Consider the following 24,638-nt stretch of genomic DNA (forward strand, 5'->3'; position numbering starts at 1 on the left):
AACTAATTCTACTGAAGTCTCACTCATCATTAAATCATTAAAAAACAAAGAAGAAGATCTAAATAACTTACCACCATTCATATATAAAAAAGCAGCTCATGTGCAGTCACCCATTATCGCAACAATGTTTAACAAATCTGTAGAATCCTCAACCTTCCCATCTATACTCAAGACAGCAAAGGGTCACCCCGATCCTCAAAGGAGGTGATCCAACTGATTTGAACAACTACAGACCTATATCAAACTTGCCTTACTTTTGATACAATGGACCACAATCTCCTGCACCTAAAACTAAATCATTACAGCATCAGAGGACATTCCCTCAATTACCCCAAATCTTATCTTAACAATAGACACCAGTATGTATACACAAATGAAGTCAGTTCCACTATTCAGCCTGTAGCTGTCTGAGTGCCCCAGGTTAGTGTCCTAGGCCCACTCCTCTTTCTCGTTTACATCAATGATCTCCCCAATGCATCTAAACTCCTTAAACCAGTTCTATTCTCAGATGACACTATTTATGTCTACTCCCACTCAAACCCAGCTATACTTAGAGACACTGTAAACAACGAGCTGCTAAAAATGTATACACGTATTGGATGATGACTAACAAACTCACTCTCAACACAGACAAAACATACTTCATGCTGTTTGGAAGCAGCCTTAAATATCCAACTTAATATATCAATAAATGGTTCCCCTATTACAAGACACAATGAGGGTAAATTTCTAGGTCTTCTTGACTGCAATCTTAAATTTTATTCCCACATCCATCATATCTCCAAGAAAATTTCCAAATCAGTAGGCATCCTTTCCAAGATATGATATTATGTACCCCAAATGACACCTTACCCTATACCACTCTTTTAATATATCCCTATCTCACCTATGGTATTTGTGCCTGAGGATCAACCACAGCCAGCCACCTTAAACCTTTAATAACCCAACAAAAATCTGTTGTTCGGATGAATACCAGCTCCTGTGCTAGACAGCACACACCACCACTTTTCAAAAGCCTGAACTTACTAAATATATGAGACACATATTTTATTGTGCCTACAACATATGCAAAACATTAAACTCAAATATAAACCCTCCACTTAAATTTCACCTTGATAGCTACAACAGAACGCAGTCACAACACAAGGCATAAGGCACTCTTCGACATCCCTCATGTCAGTCTCACACTATGTAAAAATATAATGCATATAAAGGACCTGAAGATCTGGAATTCACTACCTGAACTGGTAAAGGATCCCCTGACTACTTATAAATTTAGGACTTTACTTAAAAATCATCTCATGTCTCAGTACTAACTAAACCAACCAAAACAACTTCTAATCAGCTGAAGCAACTCTCCCAAATATTATATTATATATGACCTCTAGTCTATTAAACATCTGCCAATCCATGAAATATTACTGTTTGAACCATTATTTGTAATATTTTTTATGTGCAACTTCAAGATTATTATTCCTATAAAATTCCACCTTGACAACCTTGCATTAGTATTAAGGCTAAATGAAGGTTTTAATACAGGTTAACCACTCTTATCTTGTCTAGATTTAAGTTAGTCATTATGTACGTACTAGGATCAGTCTGTCTGAAATGCCCCGGCATGATAGTGGCTTTCTTTGTACTTAGCAAACCTAAGCTGTAATCTCACACTGTAACCATTACAAAGATATAAACTATCTCTCTAACTGTGAGAAATACAACGTACCCAAGTTGTGTTTGAGAGACCCCCGTCTGCAGGAGGAAGGTGGAGAGCAGCAGCTGGGTAGTGATGTCCAAGAGAAGATCTTCCTTTACCTCACAAGTGTCCCAATCCTCTCCACAAGCCATCTCGTCCATCCATAGCGTCACCTGACTCTCTGGGATACAGCAAGTGTCAAGAATTGTGCATGCCAAAAAGAACAAAATGGCACAATAACATGACTGGAACAATGCACAAACATCTCGCACACAGGAGAACAAAACTTACAATGACATTTCAGTCCCTCTAGTTAATGGCACAGGTCAGACCAAAACATCATCACAAGTTTCATTCTCCGATGTGGGGGTTATTAGTGTATTGTGCATGCATAAAGATATCACCATACTGCAGTACATTTAATCAAGCTATAAATCTATCTTTCTTTCAACACACTGGCAGTATCCCACCAAGGCAGGGTGGCCCAAAAGGAAAAACTAAAGTTTCTCCTTTTATCTTTAGTAATATATACAGGAGAAGGGGTTACTAGCCCCTTGCTCCCGACATTTTAGTCGCCTCTTACATCACGCATTGCTTACGGAGGAAGAATTCTGTTCCACTTTCCACATTAATAAAACACTGATACACTTCACAAACCACATTGATCACACACTCCTTGCATATATGGAACTCTGCATATTAACAAAACATCTCACAAAAACAAATCTGCATAGAGCAAATCCGAATAAAGCAATCAGCATGTATACTCAAACTATGGTATGGCAATGTGTATGCAGTAGTAGTTTCTATTCGTATCATGATAAATTTTGCATTTACAATGGAAAATACTACATATACAGAAAGCCACCCATTTAAATACAAGCTGTGTTCAAGGTAATTCAACTTACAAATGAGATGTTTGTAAAAACAAAGAATGCAAAGGATGGATGGGTTTTACATGCATCAGTACTGTAGCTCAACTCCTGTAACACTATTTGGGTCATATATGTAAAGGACTGTATTCAGCTTGTGGTATTTATAAGTTTAATCCGTAAACGGTCCAAATGTATATATACGTTTTTACCGCTAGTGCCCCAAACGTATATCTACGTTTTATTTGTCATACATTCAACACTGCCACGATAAGCCTGAGTCGCCTAAACATGAGAGAATGGGTGTGCGCACTCACTGTGCACTGTATTAAAATAATTGGGGATGCCTGGGTACCATATGCTCTTTTTTCCTATTAAAAAAACTTTTTTTTTTTCTAAAAAAATTTGGGGCACTACACGAGAGAACGTATATATACGTTTGGACCGTTTACAGGTTAAATGTAACCTACTATACGTGTGTTATTTGTGATTATTATACCCCTAATATGTCTGGTGTTAAGCACAAACAAATGTACTACTTATTAACGACCGCTCAAGACCAAACCTGTTCATAAGTAGCGGGGTATCTATCTCTATTTCTATATCTCTCTCTTTATCACTTATCTCTATCTCTCTTTTATCTTTCTCTAGCTCTATCTCTATCTCTATTTCACTATCTCTATCTTTATCTCTATTTTTTTCTTACACAGGGTTTGACAAGATTAGGTTAAGGATCCCTAGCTTTATTAACAAGCTATTTACAGGCTAAGGATTCCTAACTTTATTGGCAAGCTAAGAGCTGTTACCTACATCAGCTCATTTGAAAGCATTTTTATTGTTATGAAACATACAAGTAGGGAACAGAATGAAGTTGGAGCCATCTGTGGGACAGCATTTTCATCTGATCAACTGACTATCTTATTGACATCATAATGCTGTACGAATGTGTTCCATACTCAAGTCATCCTGGGGATAAATGATCTTAGATGAAGTGATGTTCTGGAGAAGGGTACACCCAGAGTGAAGTTGCTGCTCTCTGCCCGTATAGAAACTTGCTTCACGCTGTCCTCGAAGTGGATCCAAGTGTGGTACTTTGACAATTTTGGCCTTGTACAAAACAGTAAGGCCACCCACATCCCTCCTGTGTTGAAGGCTCTGCTGAAATGACAGGAAGCTTACAGCACTTCGCCGTATCTCGCATCTGTTTGACAGTAGGGCTTGCAAGATTCTGTACGAGGCACAAGTACACTCACACCTTGAGTATGCTCCACTTTCTTGGTTAGCCTGCCCCCCTTCTCATCTGCGACTGCTTGACAGAGTAAAGCCTGGACCAATCCTGGATAGATCTGTCATTTCAGCAGAGCCTTCAACACAAGAGGGATGTGGGTGGCCTTACTGTTATGTACAAAGCCAATATTGTCAAAGTACCACACTTGGATCCACTTCGAGGACAGCGTGAAAACAAGCTTTTATGCCACAAGACGGGCAGAAAGCAGCAACTTCACTCTGGCTGTACCCTTCTCCAGAACATCACTTCATCTGAGATCATATATACCCAGGATGACTCGAGTCTGGAACACATTCGTACAGCATAATGACATCAACGAGATAAAGTCAGTTGATCAAATGAAAATGCTGGCCCACAGATGGCTCCAACTTCATCCTGTTCCCTACTTGTATGTCTCATAACAACAAAAATGCTTTCAAATGAGCTGATGTAGGTAACAGCTCTTAGCTTGCCAATAAAGTTAGGAATCCTTAACCTAACCCTGTCAAACACTGTGTAAAAAAAATCTTTCTTTATCTATCTCTCTCTCTTTATCTCTCTCTATCTCTCCCTATCTCTATCTCTCTCTCTTTAGCTCTATCTCTCTTTCTTTAGCTCTATCTCTCTCTCTTTAGCTCTATCTCTCTCTCTCTTTAGCTCTCTCTCTCTCTTTAGCTCTCTCTCTTTAGCTCTATCTCTCTCTCTTTAGCTCTATCTCTCTCTCTTTAGCTCTATCTCTCTCTCTTTAGCTCTATCTCTCTCTCTTTAACTCTATCTCTCTCTCTTTAACTCTATCTCTCTCTCTTTAGCTCTATCTCTCTCTCTTTAGCTCTATCTCTCTCTCTTTAGCTCTATCTCTCTCTCTTTAGCTCTCTCTCTCTCTCTTTAGCTCTCTCTCTCTCTCTTTAGCTCTCTCTCTCTCTCTTTAGCTCTATCTCTCTCTCTTTAGCTCTCTCTCTCTCTCTTTAGCTCTATCTCTCTCTCTTTATCTCTATCTCTCTCACGTGCATGCAAAGAATGGGGCCATCAACAATGAACAATACATATTCTCAAGAGAATACAAGCTATTTGAAAAAAGTGTCACCAATGGTACCATTTCCCTTGTTTTGAAGGTTCTCATTATCCACCCTGTCATCTTCATAGCTGTCATGAGTCATGACATTTGCCATGTTGTGTTCTTTAAAAGGACAGCTGACAATTATTCCCAGGTCTTTCACATGTCCCCTTCATCCTGTTTGACGATCCTCTTATATTTTGTATACGGTGTCCTCTATGAGTTCTTCATTCTTTCCATACCTAAGCAGTTGGAACTTATCACCACAGAATGTCATGCTGTTCTCCACTGCCCACTGGAAAACAATGCTTATATCTTCCAGCAATTTTTCAGTGTCTTCTACCAAGGTGACTTTTCATGCTTATTTTGGCATCATCTGCAAATTATAATACAAAACTGTGGAGAGTTATTTTAAATATGTCTTCTATGAGGATAAGAAACAACAGAGGCACCAGGACGGTGTCTTGAGGTACTGTGCTTTTTATCCTTCTAATGCTGGATTCTGCTCTGTTTACTGAAGAAAGGTCTGGAGGAATATAAATGTAAAGTTAGAGAGTTTTGCAACAATCTCTAAAGAAAGATAGCAACTGATGGGCTTTATAAAAGCAGTTCATAACTCACTCTGAGCTGTGTAAATTTCACTTTGTCAATTTTATTAAACAAATTGTGTCCCATGATTTATACATGTTCTGTCTATCAGAAATTTGAAAATTCATCTACCTTCCCCACAGATACCTATGGCCCTCATTTTGTGTGTATACCTTCCCTATAAATACCTATGGCCCTCATTTTGTGTGCAATCATCCAATGATTGCATTTGTCGCAGTGTGATCGCCAGTGTAAATGTGTAATTTGAACCAATGGTAAGTGCTGCTTTGTGTGACTTGGGAGCATTTGTAAATTGGATACCTCCTGTAACCAGCTGCCCAACTATGTACCCATGAAAAAAATTATTACATGTAATCCAAAACTTACTTGATTCAAGGACGGTAATGAGTGGAGTAGCAAGCTGAGTGTAGGTCGTCGCAAAATTATGCAAGGCTTCCACTACCACTTCCTTCCCACACTCCAGAATGCTCAATATATGCTCAATGGAGGTACTCACTTTTTCTGGAAAAAAAAAAGGAAAGAATGAGAGATGAATTTGAAAAAGAATGTAAGATCAGATGGGTCCATACAGTACATCATGGGTAACACTGCATAACCAGCATAAGCAAACAATTAAATCAAGAGCTGTTGTTCCACCACTAGTTTCCCTACCAGCAAACAGCATGTGGAACTGACAGGAAAATGCCTTATTCATACCTAATTCATTACAATTTCATGACACAAAGAATGGCATTCAACCCAAAAGTACACTACGAAGATTTAAAATAGGCGTCTTGACTCTCGATTGTCAGGAAGATACTAATTTTTCCTACTACAGCTACACAATTCATGCGCACCATCCACTGATGTACTGAAGAAGTCTATTCACAGTACATGTAAACAACATGTCACAATACCTGGCTGCAGCAATTCACAACCCAAAATACAGCAGATATAAATCTTTAGATAGACCAAAACAATGTTTAAAAGATACAATATTTCACATTTTTGGGGTGGTTTTAAATTGAACATATAACTTTTTTTTTCAACGAACCGGCCATATCCCACCGAGGCAGGATGATTTAAAAAGGAAAAAAAAAAATGCAAGTTTTTCTTTTTAAATTTAGTAATTTATACAGCAGAAGAGGTTACTAGCCCCATGCTTCCATGATATAACTTATGAATATATAAATATTTTTCCTAGCATAGTAAAATTTAAAATATGAACTATATATTAATAACCATTTTCTTTATATAAATAAATTAAACTCCATGGGAAAGTGGAAAAGAATCCTAACTTTGTAGGTCATGCATGTTGTAAGAGGCGACTAAAATGCCGGGAGTAAGGGGCTAGTAACCCTTTCTGTATAAATTACTAAATTTAAAAAGAAAAACTTGCAATTGTTTTTTTTTTTAAGTCATCCTGCCTCGGTAGGATGCAACCAGTTTGTTGGAGAAAAAAAAATTAGAATTTCAGTTTTCTACATCAGTCACTTAGAATGTTACTCTTTATGAGCATTTGAAGCAAATGATAAGAAAGAGATGATTGTGGATGTTATGAATGAGAAGAAGCTGGATGTCCTGACTTTAAGTGAAACAAAGCTGAAGGGGGTGGGAGAGTTTCAATGGAGAGGAATAAATGGGATTAGGTCAGGGGTTTCAAATAGAGTTAGAGCTAAAGAAGGAGTAGCAATAACGTTGAAGGATAAGCTATGGCAGGAAAAGAGGGACTACAAATGTATAAATTCAAGGATTATGTGGAGTAAAATAAAGATTGGATGTAAAAAGTGGGTTATAGTAAGAGTGTATGCACCTGGAGAAGAGAGAAGTGTAGAGGAGAGAGAGAGATTCTGGGAAATGTTGAGTGAATGCGTGGGGAGTTTTGAATCAAGAGTGAGAGTAATGGTGGTTGAGGATTTCAATGCTAAAGTGGGTAAAAATGTTATGGAGGGAGTAGTAGGTAAATTTGGGGTGCCAGAGGTAAATGTAAATGGGGAGCCTTTAATTGAGCTATGTGTAGAAAGAAATTTGGTAATAAGTAATACATATTTTATGAAAAAGAGGATAAATAAATATACAAGGTATGATGTAGCACGTAATGAAAGTAGTTTGTTAGATTATGTATTGGTGGATAAAAGGTTGAAGGGTAGGCTCCAGGACGTACATGTTTATAGAGGGGCAACTGATATATCGGATCATTATTTAGTTGTAGCTACAGTTAGAGTAAGAGGTAGATGGGAAAAGAGGAAGGTGGCAACAACAAGTAAGAGGGAGGTGAGTGTATAAACTAAGGGAGGAGGAAGTTCGGGCGAGATATAAGCGACTATTGGCAGAAAGGTGGGCTAGTGCAAAGATGAGTAGTGGGGGGGTTGAAGAGGGTTGGAATAGTTTTAAAAATGCAGTATTAGAATGTGGGGCAGAAGTTTGTGGCTATAGGAGGGTGGGGGCAGGAGGAAAGAGGAGTGATTGGTGGAATGATGAAGTAAAGGGTGTGATAAAAGAGAAAAAGGTAGCTTATGAGAGGTTTTTACAAAGCAGAAGTGTTATAAGAAGAGCAGAGTATATGGAGAGTAAAAGAAAGGTGAAGAGAGTGGTGAGAGAGTGCAAAAGGAGAGCAGATGATAGAGTGGGAGAGGCATTGTCAAGAAATTTTAATGAAAATAAGAAAAAATTTTGGAGTGAGTTAAACAAGTTAAGAAAGCCTAGGGAAAGTGTGGATTTGTCAGTTAAAAACAGAGTAGGGGAGTTAGTAGATGGGGAGAGGGAGGTATTAGGTAGATGGCGAGAATATTTTGAGGAACTTTTAAATGTTGAGGAAGAAAGGGAGGCGGTAATTTCATGCACTGGCCAGGGAAGTATACTATCTTTTAGGAGCGAAGAAGAGCAGAATGTAAGTGTGGTGGAGGTACGTGAGGCATTACGTAGAATGAAAGGGGGTAAAGCAGCTGGAACTGATGGGATCATGACAGAAATGTTAAAAGCAGGGGAGGATATATTGTTGGAGTGGTTGGTACTTTTGTTTAATAAATGTATGAAAGAGGGGAAGGTACCTAGGGATTGGCGGAGAGCGTGTATAGTCCCTTTACATAAAGGGAAAGGGGACAAAAGAGATTGTAAAAATTATAGAGGAATAAGTTTACTGAGTATACCAGGAAAAGTATACGGTAGGGTTATAACTGAAAGAATTAGAGGCAAGACAGAATGTAGGATTGCGGATGAGCAGGGAGACTTCAGAGTGGGTAGGGGATGTGTAAATCAAGTGTTTACATTGAAGTATATATCTTTCTTTCTTTCAACACACCGGCTGTATCCCACCAAGGCGGGGTGGCCCAAAAGGAAAAACGAAAGTTTCTCCTTTTACATTTAGTAATATATACAGGAGAAGAGGTTACTAGCCCCTTGCTCCCGGCATTTTAGTCGCCTCTTACAACACGCATGGCTTATGGAGGAAGAATTCTGTTCCACTTCCCCATGGAGATAAGAGGAAATAAACAAGAATAAGAACTAGAAAGAAAATAGAAGAAAACCCAGAGGGGTGTGTATATATGTGCTTGTACATGTATGTGTAGTGTGACCTAAGTGTAAGTAGAAGTAGCAAGACGTACCTGAAATCTTGCATGTTCATGAGACAGAAAAAAGGACACCAGCAATCCTACCATCATGTAAAACAATTACAGGCTTTCGTTTTACACTCACTTGGCAGGACGGTAGTACCTCCCTGGGCGGTTGCTGTCTACCAACCTACTACCTATTGAAGTATATATGTGAACAGTATTTAGATAAAGGTAGGGAAGTTTTTATTGCATTTATGGATTTAGAAAAGGCATATGATAGAGTGGATAGAGGAGCAATGTGGCAGATGTTGCAAGTATATGGAATAGGTGGTAAGTTACTAAATGCTGTTAAGAGTTTTTTATGAGGATAGTGAGGCTCAGGTTAGGGTGTGTAGAAGAGAGGGAGACTACTTCCCGGTAAAAGTAGGTCTTAGACAGGGATGTGTAATGTCACCATGGTTGTTTAATATATTTATAGATGGGGTTGTAAAGGAAGTAAATGCTAGGGTGTTCGGGAGAGGGGTGGGATTAAATTTTGGGGAATCAAATTCAAAATGGGAATTGACACAGTTACTTTTTGCTGATGATACTGTGCTTATGGGAGATTCTATAGAAAAAACTGCAAAGGTTAGTGGATGAGTTTGAGAATGTGTGTAAAGGTAGAAAGTTGAAAGTGAACATAGAAAAGAGTAAGGTGATGAGGGTATCAAATGATTTAGATAAAGAAAAATTGGATATCAAATTGGGGAGGAGGAGTATGGAAGAAGTGAATGTTTTCAGATACTTGGGAGTTGACGTGTCGGCGGATGGATTTATGAAGGATGAGGTTAATCATAGAATTGATGAGGGAAAAAAGGTGAGTGGTGCGTTGAGGTATATGTGGAGTCAAAAAACGTTATCTATGGAGGCAAAGAAGGGAATGTATGAAAGTATAGTAGTACCAACACTCTTATATGGATGTGAAGCTTGGGTGGTAAATGCAGCAGCGAGGAGACGGTTGGAGGCAGTGATGTCCTGTCTAAGGGCAATGTGTGGTGTAAATATGCAGAAAATTCGGAGTGTGGAAATTAGGAGAAGGTGTGGAGTTAATAAAAGCATTAGTCAGAGGGCTGAAGAGGGGTTGTTGAGGTGGTTTGGTCATTTAGAGAGAATGGATCAAAGTAGAATGACATGGAAAGCATATAAATCTATAGGGGAAGGAAGGAGGGGTAGGGGTCGTCCTCGAAAGGGTTGGAAAGAGGGGGTAAAGGAGGTTTTGTGGGCGAGGGGCTTGGACTTCCAGCAAGCGTGCATGAGCGTGTTTGATAGGAGTGAATGGAGACGAATGATACTTGGGACCTTACGATCTGTTGGAGTGTGAGCAGGGTAATATTTAGTGAAGGGATTTTCATATAGTCGGACTTGAGTCCTGGAAATGGGAAGTACAATGCCTGCACTTTAAAGGAGGGGTTTGGGATATTGGCAGTTTGGAGGGATATGTTGTGTATCTCTATACGTATATGCTTCTAAACTGTTATATTCTGAGCACCTCTGCAAAAGCAGTGATAATGTGTGAGTGTGGTGAAAGTGTTGAATGATGATGAAAGTATTTTCTTTTTGGGGATTTTCTTTCTTTTTTTTTGGGTCACCCTGCCTCGGTGGGAGACGGCTGACTTGTTGAGAAAAAAAAAAAAAATTTTTATCAAATTCATGATTATCATTATATTCGTGGAACATGCAAAATTCATCTCCCTACCTGGGCTTATATTTACTACTGCCAGTCCACAGGAGAAAAGTTGCATTGAAAGCCAAGGTTTACTTTGCACCTCCTTAGAGGTCAGAGGAGGACCAAGCAGCATGCCTTCCAAACACCGTCCCACCACTAAGCCACAGGCTCGCTCCACATCCAACAGCCACGCCCACTGACGACCCACTACTCCTCCTCCTACACTCTTCACAGTGTCGGGAGTTGGGGTGTCAACCTCTGCAACACCCAAAGTGTCATAATTAGTGCTATATTCATAGACAGTATGCATTATAAAGAAGGGTATTTATTACTACACGACAGAGATGAAAGAGATGGTAGAGGAAAATGGAGGCGCCGAGGAAAGGACATCGGCTAAGGTGAGAGGTCACAGCTGATAAAGTAATGAGCATAGTTATTATCATTTTTCATGGCTGCAAGACAGAGATAAAGGATGATGGAGGGATAAGAGGTGGTGGTGCTGAGGGAATGTGAACATCTGGTAATCCTGGCACACTTGAGATTCATCCCCATATAAGAAGTAAAAGAAAATCCTTCTTTCTTTCAACACACCAGCCGTATCCCACCGTGGTGGGGTGGCCCAAAAGGAAAAACGAAAGTTTCTCCTTTTACATTTAGTAATATATACAGGAGAAGAGGTTACTAGCCCCTTGCTCCCGGCATTTTAGTCACCTCTTACAACATGCATGGCTTACGGAAGAATAATTCCATTCCACTTCCCCATGGAGATAAGAGGAAATAAACAAGAACAAGTAAGAAAATAGAAGAAAACCCAGAGGGGTGTGTATATATATGCTTGTACATGCATATGAAGTGTGACCTAAGTGTCAGAACAAGTAGCAAGACGTATGTACCTGAAATCTTGCATGTAATTTACACTACATATGATAATTGTACATGTGTACCTGTGCCTAAATAAACTTAATATCGTACATAAATAAACTTACGTGCGTGTTTGATAGGAGTGAATGGAGACAAATGGTTTTTAATACTTGACGTGCTGTTGGAGTGTGAGCAAAGTAACATTTATGAAGGGATTCAGGGAAACCGGCAGGCCGGACTTGAGTCCTGGAGATGGGAAGTACAGTGCCTGCACTCTGAAGGAGGGGTGTTAATGTTGCAGTTTAAAAACTGTAGTGTAAAGCACCCTTCTGGCAAGACAGTGATGGAGTGAATGATGGTGAAAGTTTTTCTTTTTCGGGCCACCCTGCCTTGGTGGGAATCGGCCGGTGTGATAATAAAAAAAAATAAAAATAATCTTACCTAAATAACCTTACTATCTTAATCAAGTTTATAAACTGAAGTAACTCTGAACAAGCTTGCCTGACGAGTAAAACATGTTCAAAACAAGTTTTCGTTATTGATGAAACTTTGTTAATGAAGATACGTGGTGCTGCACATGAGATTTACTAATCAACATATCACTACTGCAGACCATTTTCATATACTTGCCTGACGTTACATCCTCTTGGTCAGTAAACGAGGTTACAGATGCTATTGTGCGGTTAGTGGAGTCCAGGATGGGAAGAATGGCTCTTAGAGGAGCCAGGAGTGGGCGCACAAGTCTCGCTGGGAAGAGCAACAGAGCATACACCACATGGGCCAGAACCCAGCCACACACACTGCGGTACACAACATCTGAAATATACAATAACCACTTGCAAAATGTTCTTCTATTACCACACCTTAGCAAACAAGTTAATTAAAAAAATTTAACACACTGGCCATCTCCTACAAAGGTAGGGTGACCAAAAAAAACTTTCACCATCAATCACTATAAATGTCTTGCCAGAGGTGCACAGATACTTAACTTCAGATGCCCATCCAAACTGTAAATATGCACAGTATATCAAAATACCCTCCAGAGACAAGAAAACAGTCTTTCAAAAGTACTAAGGATACTTTGGCAGTGCCAAACTAGGAAAAATGGAGAAAATAAGAGATTTACCCAAGAGAAACACAGGTATTGCTTGACCTTAGTCTTGCCTTTTTCTTAATTTTTTTTCCTAACATGACACTGATGAAGGGTCCTTAGTGATTTTAAAAAGGTTTTGCCAAACATTTTCCCATTTCGAGGTGTTTTGATATTAAATTTGTGGATTAGCCATGTAAAGCTCCACTAGTTGCACAAGTTTCTCCATTGCAAGTAAGAGTGGATCAAACAAAGCAAGTACAGCCTCTCCTCACTTAGTGACATACTCGTTTACCGACGCTTCGGACTTACGACAAGCTCTCTGACCAGTATTTATACCTAAATAATGTAGTATATTATAGCTGCTTTCCTCTATTCTGATTATTTCAATATACATTACTGTATAAACATTTAAAAATATACCAGAAATCATATAAATGGTGCAAGGGTGACATTAAAACAATATCAAAGATGGCTGACACACACACACTACCACTATAGCATGCTCCTCACTTAGCGACGAATTCATTTAACGCTATGGTCCAAGGAACAGAAGAGGCTGTAGAATAAAAGACGTTACCAGGATTGGAACAATTCACAATTAACCCCACACTACGAGAAAAAGCTTATAACTGTTTTGGTCCATTCTAGACCAATGTCAACTTGCAACCACTGCCAACTTGACAGTGAACCAGGATTGACAAAAATGACATCGTAAGTTTCCCGTCCTACACATGGTGTGACTAGTTAATGGTCCAAGTCTGACCACAATGTTGTCCTAAGCTTCTTTCTCCTATGTAGGGGTTATTTGTGTATGTATACCTGTTTTCCGATACTTGGGAGTTGACGAGTAGGTGGATGGATTTACGAAGGATGAGGTTAATCATAGAATTGATGAGGGAAAAAAGGCGAGTGGTGCGTTGAGGTATATGTGGAGTCAAAAAACATTATCTATGGAGGCAAAGAAGGGAATGTATGAAAGTATAGTAGTACAAACACTCTTATATGGGTGTGAAGCTTGGGTGGTAAATGCAGCAGCGAGGAGATGGTTGGAGGCAGTGGAGATGTCCTGTTTAAGGGCAATGTGTGGTGTACATATTATGCAGAAAATTCGGAGTGTGGAAATTAGGAAAAGGTGTGGAGTTAATAAAAGTATTAGTCAGAGGGCAGAAGAGGGGTTGTTGAGGTGGTTTGGTCATTTAGAGAGAATGGATCAAAGTAGAATGACATGGAAAGCATATAAATCTATAGGGGAAGGAAGGCGGGGTAGGGGTCGTCCTCGAAACGGTTGGAGAGAGGGGGTAAAGGAGGTTTTGTGGGCAAGGGGCTTGGACTTCCAGCAAGCGTGCGTGAGCGTGTTAGATAGGAGTGAATGGAGACGAATGGTATTTGGGACCTGACGATCTGTGTATGCTTCTAAACTGTTGTATTCTGAGCACCTCTGCAAAAACAGTGATAATGTGTGAGTGTGGTGAAAGTGTTGAATGATGATGAAAGTATTTTCTTTTTGGGGATTTTCTTTCTTTTTTGGGTCACCCTGCCTCGGTGGGAGACGGCCGACTTATTGAAAAAAAAAAAAAAAAAAAAATACCTGGAGTATACCTAAGGAGGGTTTCGGGGGTCAATGCCCACCCGGTTATTTGCGAATAAAGCATGCAAGTTCAAGGTGAAATTACTATACAAATACTTACCATGAATGAGATGAGCCAGTCCAGGATGTGAAGCAAGAAGATTTGCCGTCTGACTGAGCAGTGCACCGCACATCTCGAACAGTTCACTCAAGTGTTCGTATAACAGTCGCATACTTGACGAATTCTGTTGGCAAAAGTTACTCTTAATTACTTTTTTTTTAACACACTGGCTGTCTCCCACCAAGGCAGGGTAACCTAAAAAAAAAGAAACACTTTCACCATCATTTACACTATTACTGTCATTGCAGAGGTACACAGATGACAGTTTAGATGTATAACAATTGAAAAAAAAAAAGAAATTTTCTCCCCCCCTTCACTTTTATAATTAATAAAAACATTGCACATTTTCTAGAAAAACCATGATTTAAACCATGTTTTCTCCCTTCACATTGTGTTAAATGACCATTGCACTGTACAATATTTCTGAAGTTAGAGCTGGTCTGCTAACACATAATTAACTAATAAATATCAGGAGTTTCAAGTGATTTAGCAGAAAACTAATTTTTTTTTTTTCCCCAACAAGTCGGCCGTCTCCCACCGAGGCAGGGTGACCCAAAAAAGAAAGAAAATCCCCAAAAAGAAAATACTTTCATCATTCAACACTTTCACCACACTCGCACATTATCACTGTTTTTGCAGAGGTGCTCAGAATACAACAGTTTAGAAGCATATACGTATAAAGATACACAACATATCCCTCCAAACTGCCAATATCCCAAACCCCTCCTTTAAAGTGCAGACATTGTACTTCCCATTTCCAGGACTCAAGTCTGACTATATGAAAATAACCGGTTTCCCTGAATCCCCTCACTAAATATTACCCTGCTCACACTCCAACAGCTCGTCAGGTCCCAAGTACCATTCGTCTCCATTCACTCCTATCTAACACGCTCACGCACGCTTGCTGGAAGTCCAAGCCCCTTGCCCACAAAACCTCCTTTACCCCCTCTCTCCAACCCTTTCGAGGACGACCCCTACCCAGCCTTCCTTCCCCTATAGATTTAAATGCTTTCCATGTCATTCTACTTTGATCCATTCTCTCTAAATGACCAAACCACCTCAACAACCCCTCTTCTGCCCTCTGACTAATACTTTTATTAACTCCACACCTTTTCCTAATTTCCACACTCCGAATTTTCTGCATAATATTTACACCACACATTGCCCTTAAACAGGACATCTCCACTGCCTCCAACCGTCTCCTCGCTGCTGCATTATCTGCATTATCTGAATAATCAGATAATAGCTCAACCATAAGTATAATTTATATCTTTAAATATCTGCTAATGATTCTAAAGTTGATTACCCAAGTGAATGAATGAATGTTTGTGAATGTCTTTCCATGTTCACATCTAGCTGCCTTGGTGGGTAATGGTTAACACTGAAAAAAAAAAAAAAATAACCACATTTAAAATTATAAAAATGAAAGAAATAACAAGGAAGACTTTCTAGCTCCATCAACTAGCACAAAGAGACCATGACTAAGGAAGAGATGCCAACACTAGAAAGTTTTTCTTAGCAAACAGCATGAAAGACCAATGGAACATTTTATAAGAGAAGGGAGAAGTTTTATGAAATTTACTATACAAGTAGGCCCTGCTTATAAAGCAGGTAAGGTTCCAGGCTACTGCTGTAAAATGAACAGCCTTTTTCACATTCAAATGCATATAAAAGTCTGATAACATGTTTACACTATCATATTAAATGAGCAATAGAGTTAGGCATAAAAAAAGTATATACAGTACACACATTACTTACCTTAAAATATTTTCATCCTTAGATTAGAATGAATATTTTTATTGTAAGAAGACTGAATAAATAAAGAAAAAGTATAATTGAAAACTTCTGCATTAGCGAAAAGCCGTAAAGCAAAACGTTGTAACGCGGGGCCCACCTGTACACCAAATACTGAAGACAGGACGCCACGAGCTTAGCTCTGCTCCTACAGCTACAATCATTTCATTACATACCTCTTCAAACTGGTGATGAGTGCAGTATGCCAGGAGGTGTGAATGTAGGTTTGAGAGAAGTCGAAGAAGATGCTGAGGATGAGTACCCCCAAGTCTTGAGTCTATATACTGACGTGCAGTGTCACGTTCATCTTGGCTGCTTCCTTGTTCCTCACTGCTATCAACTCCTGAAAAAAATCACCACACTCCATGAACTCAAGTTTTACTTACAATTAACTCATAATTTTGAGAGAAAGCTTCAGAGACTGCTTTGATACATTTTGGGCCCTTATCATGCACAAATGACTTGATAATGATCCAGAATGAAGCAACACATTGTCTCAAGTTCCCTAACTAAAACTGAAGGGTAGTTGCAAATTGCTCCAACCACTCTATTGTGAATTTTATTCTAAAAGTTTTCTCTGCGAGTACAAGGTAAAAAGATATAGGAAAATTTAACTGTCAGGATACCTCTATTCAAAAACAATGAAGAATGTTGAAATAAATTTGTAATTATGTTGAAGTTCAATAAGTCATCATACCTCTACCAACTTCTATACATACATATTATCCAGTGGAAAAGCTAATTTCCCATACATACCTGCTGAAGATGCTGACCACTTTTGTGGAGTTTCAGATGCTTGTGGCAGGATAGCTTGGCATTCTTGATTTTCCAAATTCTCATCAGAAGTTTCTGGTTTATGAGGTTCTGAGTCCTTGCTGGCTAAACCTTCATCCCGGGTCTCCTCCTTATGTGAATCTGAATCTCCACTAGCTAGACATTCCTCTCGAGTCTTGTAAGCTTCAGAGTCTCTTCTTTTTAAACCTTCATAGCGAGTTGCAGATTTACCTTTAACTAGTCCCTTTTTACCTGGTTTTTCTTCTTCGAGGATCTGGTTCAGCTGATGTTCCTGAAACAAAATAATCATTTAGAGGTCTAATATCTTATCAGTGAAGGTGCATTCTTTACAATACATTAAATAAAATGGTACACAGGTATAATTATATTCATAGGTACTAAACCTGTTAGGGCCATAGAGCACCTGGGGAATGGGAAGTAATCAGATTTGCCACCAGGAAGAGGCAGGTAGATCTAATTGCTTGGACTGGGGCAGGTAGATCAAATTCCTTGGATCAAGAGTCCTTCACCAATATCAAGGTACTCCACTTAAAGGTACTCACCGTATGAAATCTGAGGTTAGCCAGTAAAGTGTGCATCAAGTCCCGAGGTAAAGTAGTTGAGGTATGATGACAGAGGGTTGGGGCATCATCAGGAGAGCCATACCCAAGTAGCGCAGCAACATGACTATGGTCCTCAAGACTCACCACTAAAATACCCAACTGCAAACGCTGTAATCATTGCTTACATCAATATAAAAACCCTAATAAAACCAGTGGATTATCTTGCATAATTAGCAGCTTGTAAGAAAATATCATTTATATATAGCTAATAAAGAATACTATTCAAAACCTATTAGATACCCAAAAAATATTTTATAACAGCATAACCAGTCTGAAAATTGGAATTTTTACCTGACCACGAGAAAGCCGCCCCCAATCTTCCGGTGACTTTGGCAAAAGACAATAGAGGAGACTCATACGCGAGGCCAAGGGAGGGAGAAGTAAAGGCGAACTCAGACCCTCGCACACACCAGCTTCTATGGCTCGAGGCAATTTGGCATCAACTAGCCTGTATGTTAAGAATGAACCTTTATAAAAATCAAAGGAGAAATAAGACAATCTCTCAAGATTTTAGTATTATTCACATGTGATGGAAAACAACCGCTTCAAAAAAACAGTGAAATTCCAAATGCTTTCGTAATTTCTTACATTGTCGAAAACCTGATTATCACTGGTTCTTGATAATGTGAGACTTCACAAAAGTGCTTGGAATTTCACTATTTTTTCACAGTGGTTGTTTGGCATATTGGGATAACTGTTTACTGTGATTATGTTGAATCACATGAGATATTACATAATTTAAAAAAGAATTATACAAATCATCGATTATCTAACAATCGCTAATTAGTTATTTAACATTAACCAGTGGTGGTCTCCACTTAAAACACCTACAATCAAATTTTATTTTCAATCTGTACATCATAGTAATCATTACAAAATCAGGCAACATTTATTTTGTACATTTTGAAAAGCTCCAAGATATACAGAGCATTTCAGACAAACTAGAACTTAAAATTACTTAACACTGTAAAGTTGAAGTTAGGTTATTCTTATGGTAAATTTGATATAATTGGAGCAACGGGCTAGTAACCCGTTGCTCTTTAGGTCACCCTGCCTCAGTAGAATACGGACAGTCTGCTGGAAAAAAAAAAATTACGATATACCTCCAATATTCTAAAACCTATGTATGTATTCCTTTTCTCAGTTAGTTGTAATCTTAATTTAGTTCTAAAGCTGCCTGAAATGCTATGCATTAAAAAGGGACTTTCTAAGAAGTACAGTGGTACCTCGGGAAACGAACAGCTCAAAACCCGAACAATTATGTAAGTGTATTTATGCAAGTACTCTTGTAGGTGCATTTTTGGGGGTCTGAAACGGATTAATCTAATTTACATTATTCCTTATGGGAACAAATTCGTTCGGTATCAGCACTCGAGCAGCCTTCTGAAACGAAATAAGTTCGTATCCTGAGGTACCACTGCAATTTATACATGACAATCAACCTAACTATAATATACCATACTCCTCTTTATAGACAATGTTCGTCAGTCTGAAGATAAGATTAAATGTAATACGTACATACTTTAAATAAAACTAAATTGAAACAGTAATGTCAATACGAAAAGAATACACGTACACACTGCTTATACAGCAGGTTAGATTCTGGGCTACTGCTGTAAAGTGAACTTCCCTTTTTTTTCACTTTCAATACTACATATAAAAGCTTTATAACATGTTTACACTATCACATTAAGTAAGCATTAGCTATGCCTAAAAAATGCATATATAGGACACACATTACCTAAAATATTTTCAACCTTAGCTTATAATGAGAAGTGAATATATTTATTGTTTTAAGTCCAAATAAATAACAAATGGGTACAGTACAGTGGACCTCAGTTGTCGAACGGACTAGTTGTTGAACAAATCGGTTCAAAAACCAGCTTTTCCTGTTATTCCTTTAGCACGCATTTTGTGCGCTATTACGCCACGGTCACGCTTGTCGAAGACTTTTGCCAAGTCTGTGCATATTACATCTGCATTCTTTTTGTCTTCTAGTGCATCTAGGACCTTGTCGTAGTGATCCTGTAGTTGGGACAGACAGAAGCGACCTGCTCTAAACCCATGCTGCCCTGGGTTGTGTAACTGATGGGTATCTAGATAGATGGCAATCTTGCTTCTTAAGACCCTTTCAAAGATTTTTATGACATGGGATGTTAGCGCTATTGGTCTGTAGTTCTTTGCTATTGCTTTACTGCCACCTTTGTGGAGTGGGGCTATGTCTGTTGTTTTTAGTAACTGTGGGATGACCCCAGTGTCCATGCTCCCTCTCCCTCTCCATTTTATAGAGAATTTTCTCCAAGAATTGTCTCCAACTAGGGCACACGAAAACCAAGGTTCCACAGTACAGTGGACCCCCGGTATTCGATGGCATCAGTATACGTTAAATTCGGTATTCGATACATTTTAACGCCAAAATTTTGCCTCGCCACTCGTTAAAAAACCCCCCACACACGATTCGTCCGGGACGCGTCCACGTGAGTGCCAGTGTTTACAAGCCAGCCAGTGTGCTCGCATCTAAGCATACATTCAGTACATTCCATATCACTGTTTTTGGTGCTTGTTTCTGCAAAATAAGTCACCATGGGCCCCAAGAAAGCTTCTAGTGCCAACCCTGTGGTAAAAAGGGTGAGAATTAGTATGGAAATGAAGAAAGATTTTGAAGGGTTTGGGGCTAACCCTGAGAAGCTTATGCCAGTTGTGGAATCCATTGTGCCTACTTCAAAAATTAAGGAAATGTGTGCAAAGTGGGTTGAACTGCAAACCTTTATGGATGAAAATCACCCTAACACAGCTATTGCAAGCCGTGTTGGTGACTATTACAATGACAATGTTGTGGCCCATTTTAGACAAATCGTAAAGGAATGGGAGGTACAGAGCTCTATGGACAGATTTGTTGTGCGACAGAGGTCCAGTGACTCAAGCTGGTCCTAGTGGCATTAGAAGAAGGGAAGTAACCCCGGAAAAGGACTTGCTACCTCAAGTCCTAATGGAAGGGGATTCCTCTTCTAAACAATAACTTCCACACTCTCCCCTCCTCCCATCCCATCAATCATCACCAGATCTTCATTAAAGGTAAGTGTCATGTATTCTATTGTTAGTAGAGTACTATTAACTGTGCATGTCTTCTTCAGTTTGTGTGCATTAAACTAAGGTATTTCATGTGGTAAAACTTTTTTTTTATAGTACTTTTGGGTGTCTTGCACGGATTAATTTAATTTCCATTATTTCTTATGGGGAAAATTAATTCGCCTTCCGATAATTTTGGCATACGATGAACTCTCAGGAACGGATTAATATCGTATACAGGGGTCCACTGTATTATTATTATTGTTATTAATGAGCATACCTGAAGAGCAGTTCCCTGAGTGGCGATGCCTCAGAACCCAGCACAGCCTGTGTCATGCCACCTGTCAATGCTAAAGACAGGTGCGTGTTGAGCAGCTGTAGACATAACAACACAAACTTCTCCTGGTCCCTGACAAAGATAGGCTTTTATGTAAAATATAATTAAAAACAACACAATGAGCAAACATCCAACATCCAATGCACTATAACCATTAGATTAATTCACATTTCAAGCCTATTTTGAAATCCCCCTTAAATTTTTTTACAATATCCAATACGCTATCTTTTTTTTTATAGAGAGGGGGAGAGGGAAAGAGGGAGGAGAGGGAAAGACAGAGGGGAAGGAAAAAGGGAGGGAAGGGAAAAGGGAAGATTGACGAGAAGAATGACAAATTCTGCTTCAAACACATCACTACCTGTTTCCTCAAAGCCTTTCACACTTGTTCCCATTTGGTAATTTTTAAAAACATTTCCTTTTAGTCCATTTTCATCAGTCTGAATAAAATTTTGCATTTTGCAGGACAGTATTGAATTTAATGATATACTAATCTGTTAAATTTATTTACGTAACATTACCTACTTAACCCTTTGAGGGTCGACAGGCCCTCTCAGAAACTCGTTCTCAGGGTCGGCCAAAATAAAAAAAAAAAAAAAAAAAAAAAAAAAAAATCTTATGAAAAATAGTTTTTTTTTTCTAAACATTATAGGCTAAACAAAAAAAATTTACCGTCAATACTTACCGAGATATGGAGGCGTGAAGTTTGCCAAAATTGAACAACATCTGGTAACATCGCCGACTGCCATCACCCGGTATTTTTCTATTTACTTTTTTATGTACTATTTTCAATTCTTCTTTTTCTGAGTAACTTTTATGGCCTCTGAGGCCAACATGATCAGTATTTTGTAAGTTATTTCTTTTTCAATACTACAAAATAAGGGCATAAACACTGTTGTCATTATTTTGTTTATAGAAAATATTTACACAAACAAACGATATGAAATGTTGTTTATTACTATTTTTCTATATTTTATATACACATAAACAGTCACAGGGAATGTTTCTAGAAGTTCTGCAGCCTGTGGAAGTCTTTGAAACATGGTGTCATGCACAGTGGTGTTTTACACTCCTCACACATAAAACGAGTGTCTCTGCGTTGTTGTGGGTGTTTTTTTGCATGTGCACAGACGTAACACCTCTTCTGAGCCTTTTTCTTGAAAGCAGTAGCAGGCAGTTTTACCAGGAAGTGATCACCATGCTTCAGACGAGCAGGAAGTTGTTGATAATTTGGTGGGCGGTCTATTGCAGGTGCTGTTCCTTGGTACTTGAATACTATTTGTCTGATGACAGACAAACAGAATTCGCCGTACTGTGGTTTGTTTCTGGTCCTCATCTTATACATATTATAAGCATTGAGCATGGAAATGTCCAGAAGATGGAAAAACAGTTTGATGTACCACTTATAACTCTTGCGAACACAATCAGCAAACCCAATCTGCATGTCACATTTGTCCACTGAACGCATGTTGAAGGTGTAATCAATCACAGCTGCAGGTTTTAGAATGGGTTCATTGCTCTCTCTATGCTGCCTGCCACTGTCTGCCATTTCATTAGGGTGAACTGATGACAACAGTGTGACATCTCGTTTGTCATGCCACCGAAATGCCATGATGTCATCGGCAGCAAACGCCTGCACCTCACCTCTACGAGTGCCAGTGTCAAACCTGGGCATATGTTTCCAATTTGCACGCACTGTGCCACACACATCTGTCATGTTCACTCGCAAAAAATCACTGAGTGAGGGGCTTGTGTACCAGTTACCTGTATATAATATATGCCCCTTACCAAGGTATGGTTCTATCATTGTTCTAACCACATCACCTGAGATGCCCAATAACTTCCTGGTATTTTGCAATGTATAACTTCCAGTGTACACAATAATATCCAATACCAGACCACTGTAACAATCACAAAGCACAAACTTTATACCAAAGCATTTCCTCTTGCTTGGTATGTACTGCTTGAAAGAGAGCCTTCCTTTGAACAGAATCAAAGACTCGTCAATTACTCGTCAGATACACAAACACATTCCTAATCTTATATAACCTGTCAGTTCTGTCAGGCCTGGTTTTGTCTGAGAAGTGAAGCATACGTAACATTAGCACAAATCGATTCACTGGCATTATATCACTGAAACCTGGGGTTGCAATCAGGCGGTCTGTTGACCAGTATGATTTCACTTTGTGCTTATACACATGTGGCATAAGCATTATTGTGGCAAAGAAAAGATACATCTCAGCCACAGTTGCCTCCTTCCACTGGTGTAGACGTGATTTTGGTGAAAGTAATGCGTTTGCCATGGTGTACTCGTAGTATGTGTTGCTTTCCATGACAATACTTTCCATCAGGGGTTCGTCAAAGAATAACTCGAAACATTCCAGTTCAGTGGCATTGTTCCCAAGTGTACAAGATGGCCGTATTCCACTTTGGCTGTCATCAAACTGGTGGGGATTTGGAACAAAATTGACAGCTTCCTGCCAATCCCAGGTGCGGTCTGCTGGTGGGTACTGGACAATGACAGGTGGTTGTGGTTGTGGAGGTTGTGGTTGTGGAGGCTGGTGTGGTGGGTGGGTGGGGGATGGTGGCCTTTGTTGTAGATCAGCTGAGGCAGCAGCGTGGGTGGCAGCGTGGGTGGCAGCATGGCCCACTGCTGGTGCCTCACCGCCAACACCACTACCACCACGCACATTTTCCAGCCCAATTGCAACAGTATCATCGTCATTTTCACTGTGTTCCTGTTGTACAGCCACGGGATGTACTCCGAGATGCACTCCTTCCCCTTGGAATAGCATATGGCACACTACCAGAGCGCATATATCGTTGTATATACTGACGCTTCACTGGGGAATATTGCACTTCACTATCACTACTGGAACTAGTTTGAAGAGCTTGTAGTTCATATTCACTATCACTATCATCACACATGCTCTCATCTGAGTCTGGGATATGGGAAAATGGAAGTTTCCTCTTGGATTCTGGTACAACTGAACGTGAACAAGACGGCCCAGCAACAGAGGTGGAAGGCTGAGGGTCGTCTGGGTTTTCCTCACTATTACCGATATTATGACCATTAGTTTCGGTCAAAACCTCACCAAAACCTTGAAACTCATCTTCACTGGCACTTCCATCTGTATTAAAACTGTCACTGGGGAACAAAAGCGTCCCAATTCGCCGAGGAGTGAGGAGCTTCTTACCGCGAGGCATGGTGGACATTGTTTACTAAGATGGCATTCCCAAAATGCACCACTGGGTCCCAGATTTTTTTTCTACTGCGCACACCGACCACACTGACCCATTCTCTCACATCTAGGCCTACCAGCCTTTTCCCACGAGATTTGATGGCGCTAGAATTTATGCATACTAGTACGTCAAAAACCCCTGCGCGTAAGCCGTACTAGTACGTCCGAAACCCTCAAAGGGTTAAATATACTTTGCAGTTAATATACTTTACTACAGTATTTAATTATTAAAATTTTGTGTTTTTGTTTTAACACACTGGCCATCTACCACTAAGGCAGGGTGACCTGAAAAAGAAAACACTTTCACCATCATTCACACTATTACTGTCTTGCCAGAGGTGCCCAGATACAACAGGTTAGATGTCACTCCAAACAGCAAATATTCCAAACACCCCTTTTAAAGTGCAGACATTGTACTTCCCACCTC

General features: G+C 39.5%; 1 protein-coding gene across 4 annotated transcripts in view; it reads right to left on the minus strand.

Annotated features, from left to right (window-relative positions):
* Window positions 1-24,638, minus strand: part of LOC128699868 (probable E3 ubiquitin-protein ligase HERC1) — a 153,912-nt gene that overhangs the window by 14,601 nt on the left and 114,673 nt on the right. For 3 of the 4 annotated variants that reach the window (XM_070102319.1, XM_070102318.1, XM_070102317.1), the window contains 10 exons: window positions 20,916-21,044; window positions 17,858-18,014; window positions 17,507-17,674; window positions 16,926-17,235; window positions 16,346-16,512; window positions 14,376-14,499; window positions 12,225-12,410; window positions 10,764-10,991; window positions 5,862-5,996; window positions 1,724-1,874 (listed from right to left, as the gene is read on the minus strand). In XM_070102319.1, coding sequence (XP_069958420.1) covers window positions 1,724-1,874; window positions 5,862-5,996; window positions 10,764-10,991; window positions 12,225-12,410; window positions 14,376-14,499; window positions 16,346-16,512; window positions 16,926-17,235; window positions 17,507-17,674; window positions 17,858-18,014; window positions 20,916-21,044 — 1,755 coding nt within the window. Of the gene's footprint in view, window positions 1-1,723; window positions 1,875-4,832; window positions 5,263-5,861; window positions 5,997-10,763; window positions 10,992-12,224; window positions 12,411-14,375; window positions 14,500-16,345; window positions 16,513-16,925; window positions 17,236-17,506; window positions 17,675-17,857; window positions 18,015-20,915; window positions 21,045-24,638 lie in introns of those variants that run through there. The other variant, XM_070102320.1, reaches the window with a different exon arrangement.

This window comes from Cherax quadricarinatus, chromosome 81, assembly GCF_038502225.1.
Source record: "Cherax quadricarinatus isolate ZL_2023a chromosome 81, ASM3850222v1, whole genome shotgun sequence".
Classification (NCBI taxonomy): domain Eukaryota; kingdom Metazoa; phylum Arthropoda; class Malacostraca; order Decapoda; family Parastacidae; genus Cherax; species Cherax quadricarinatus.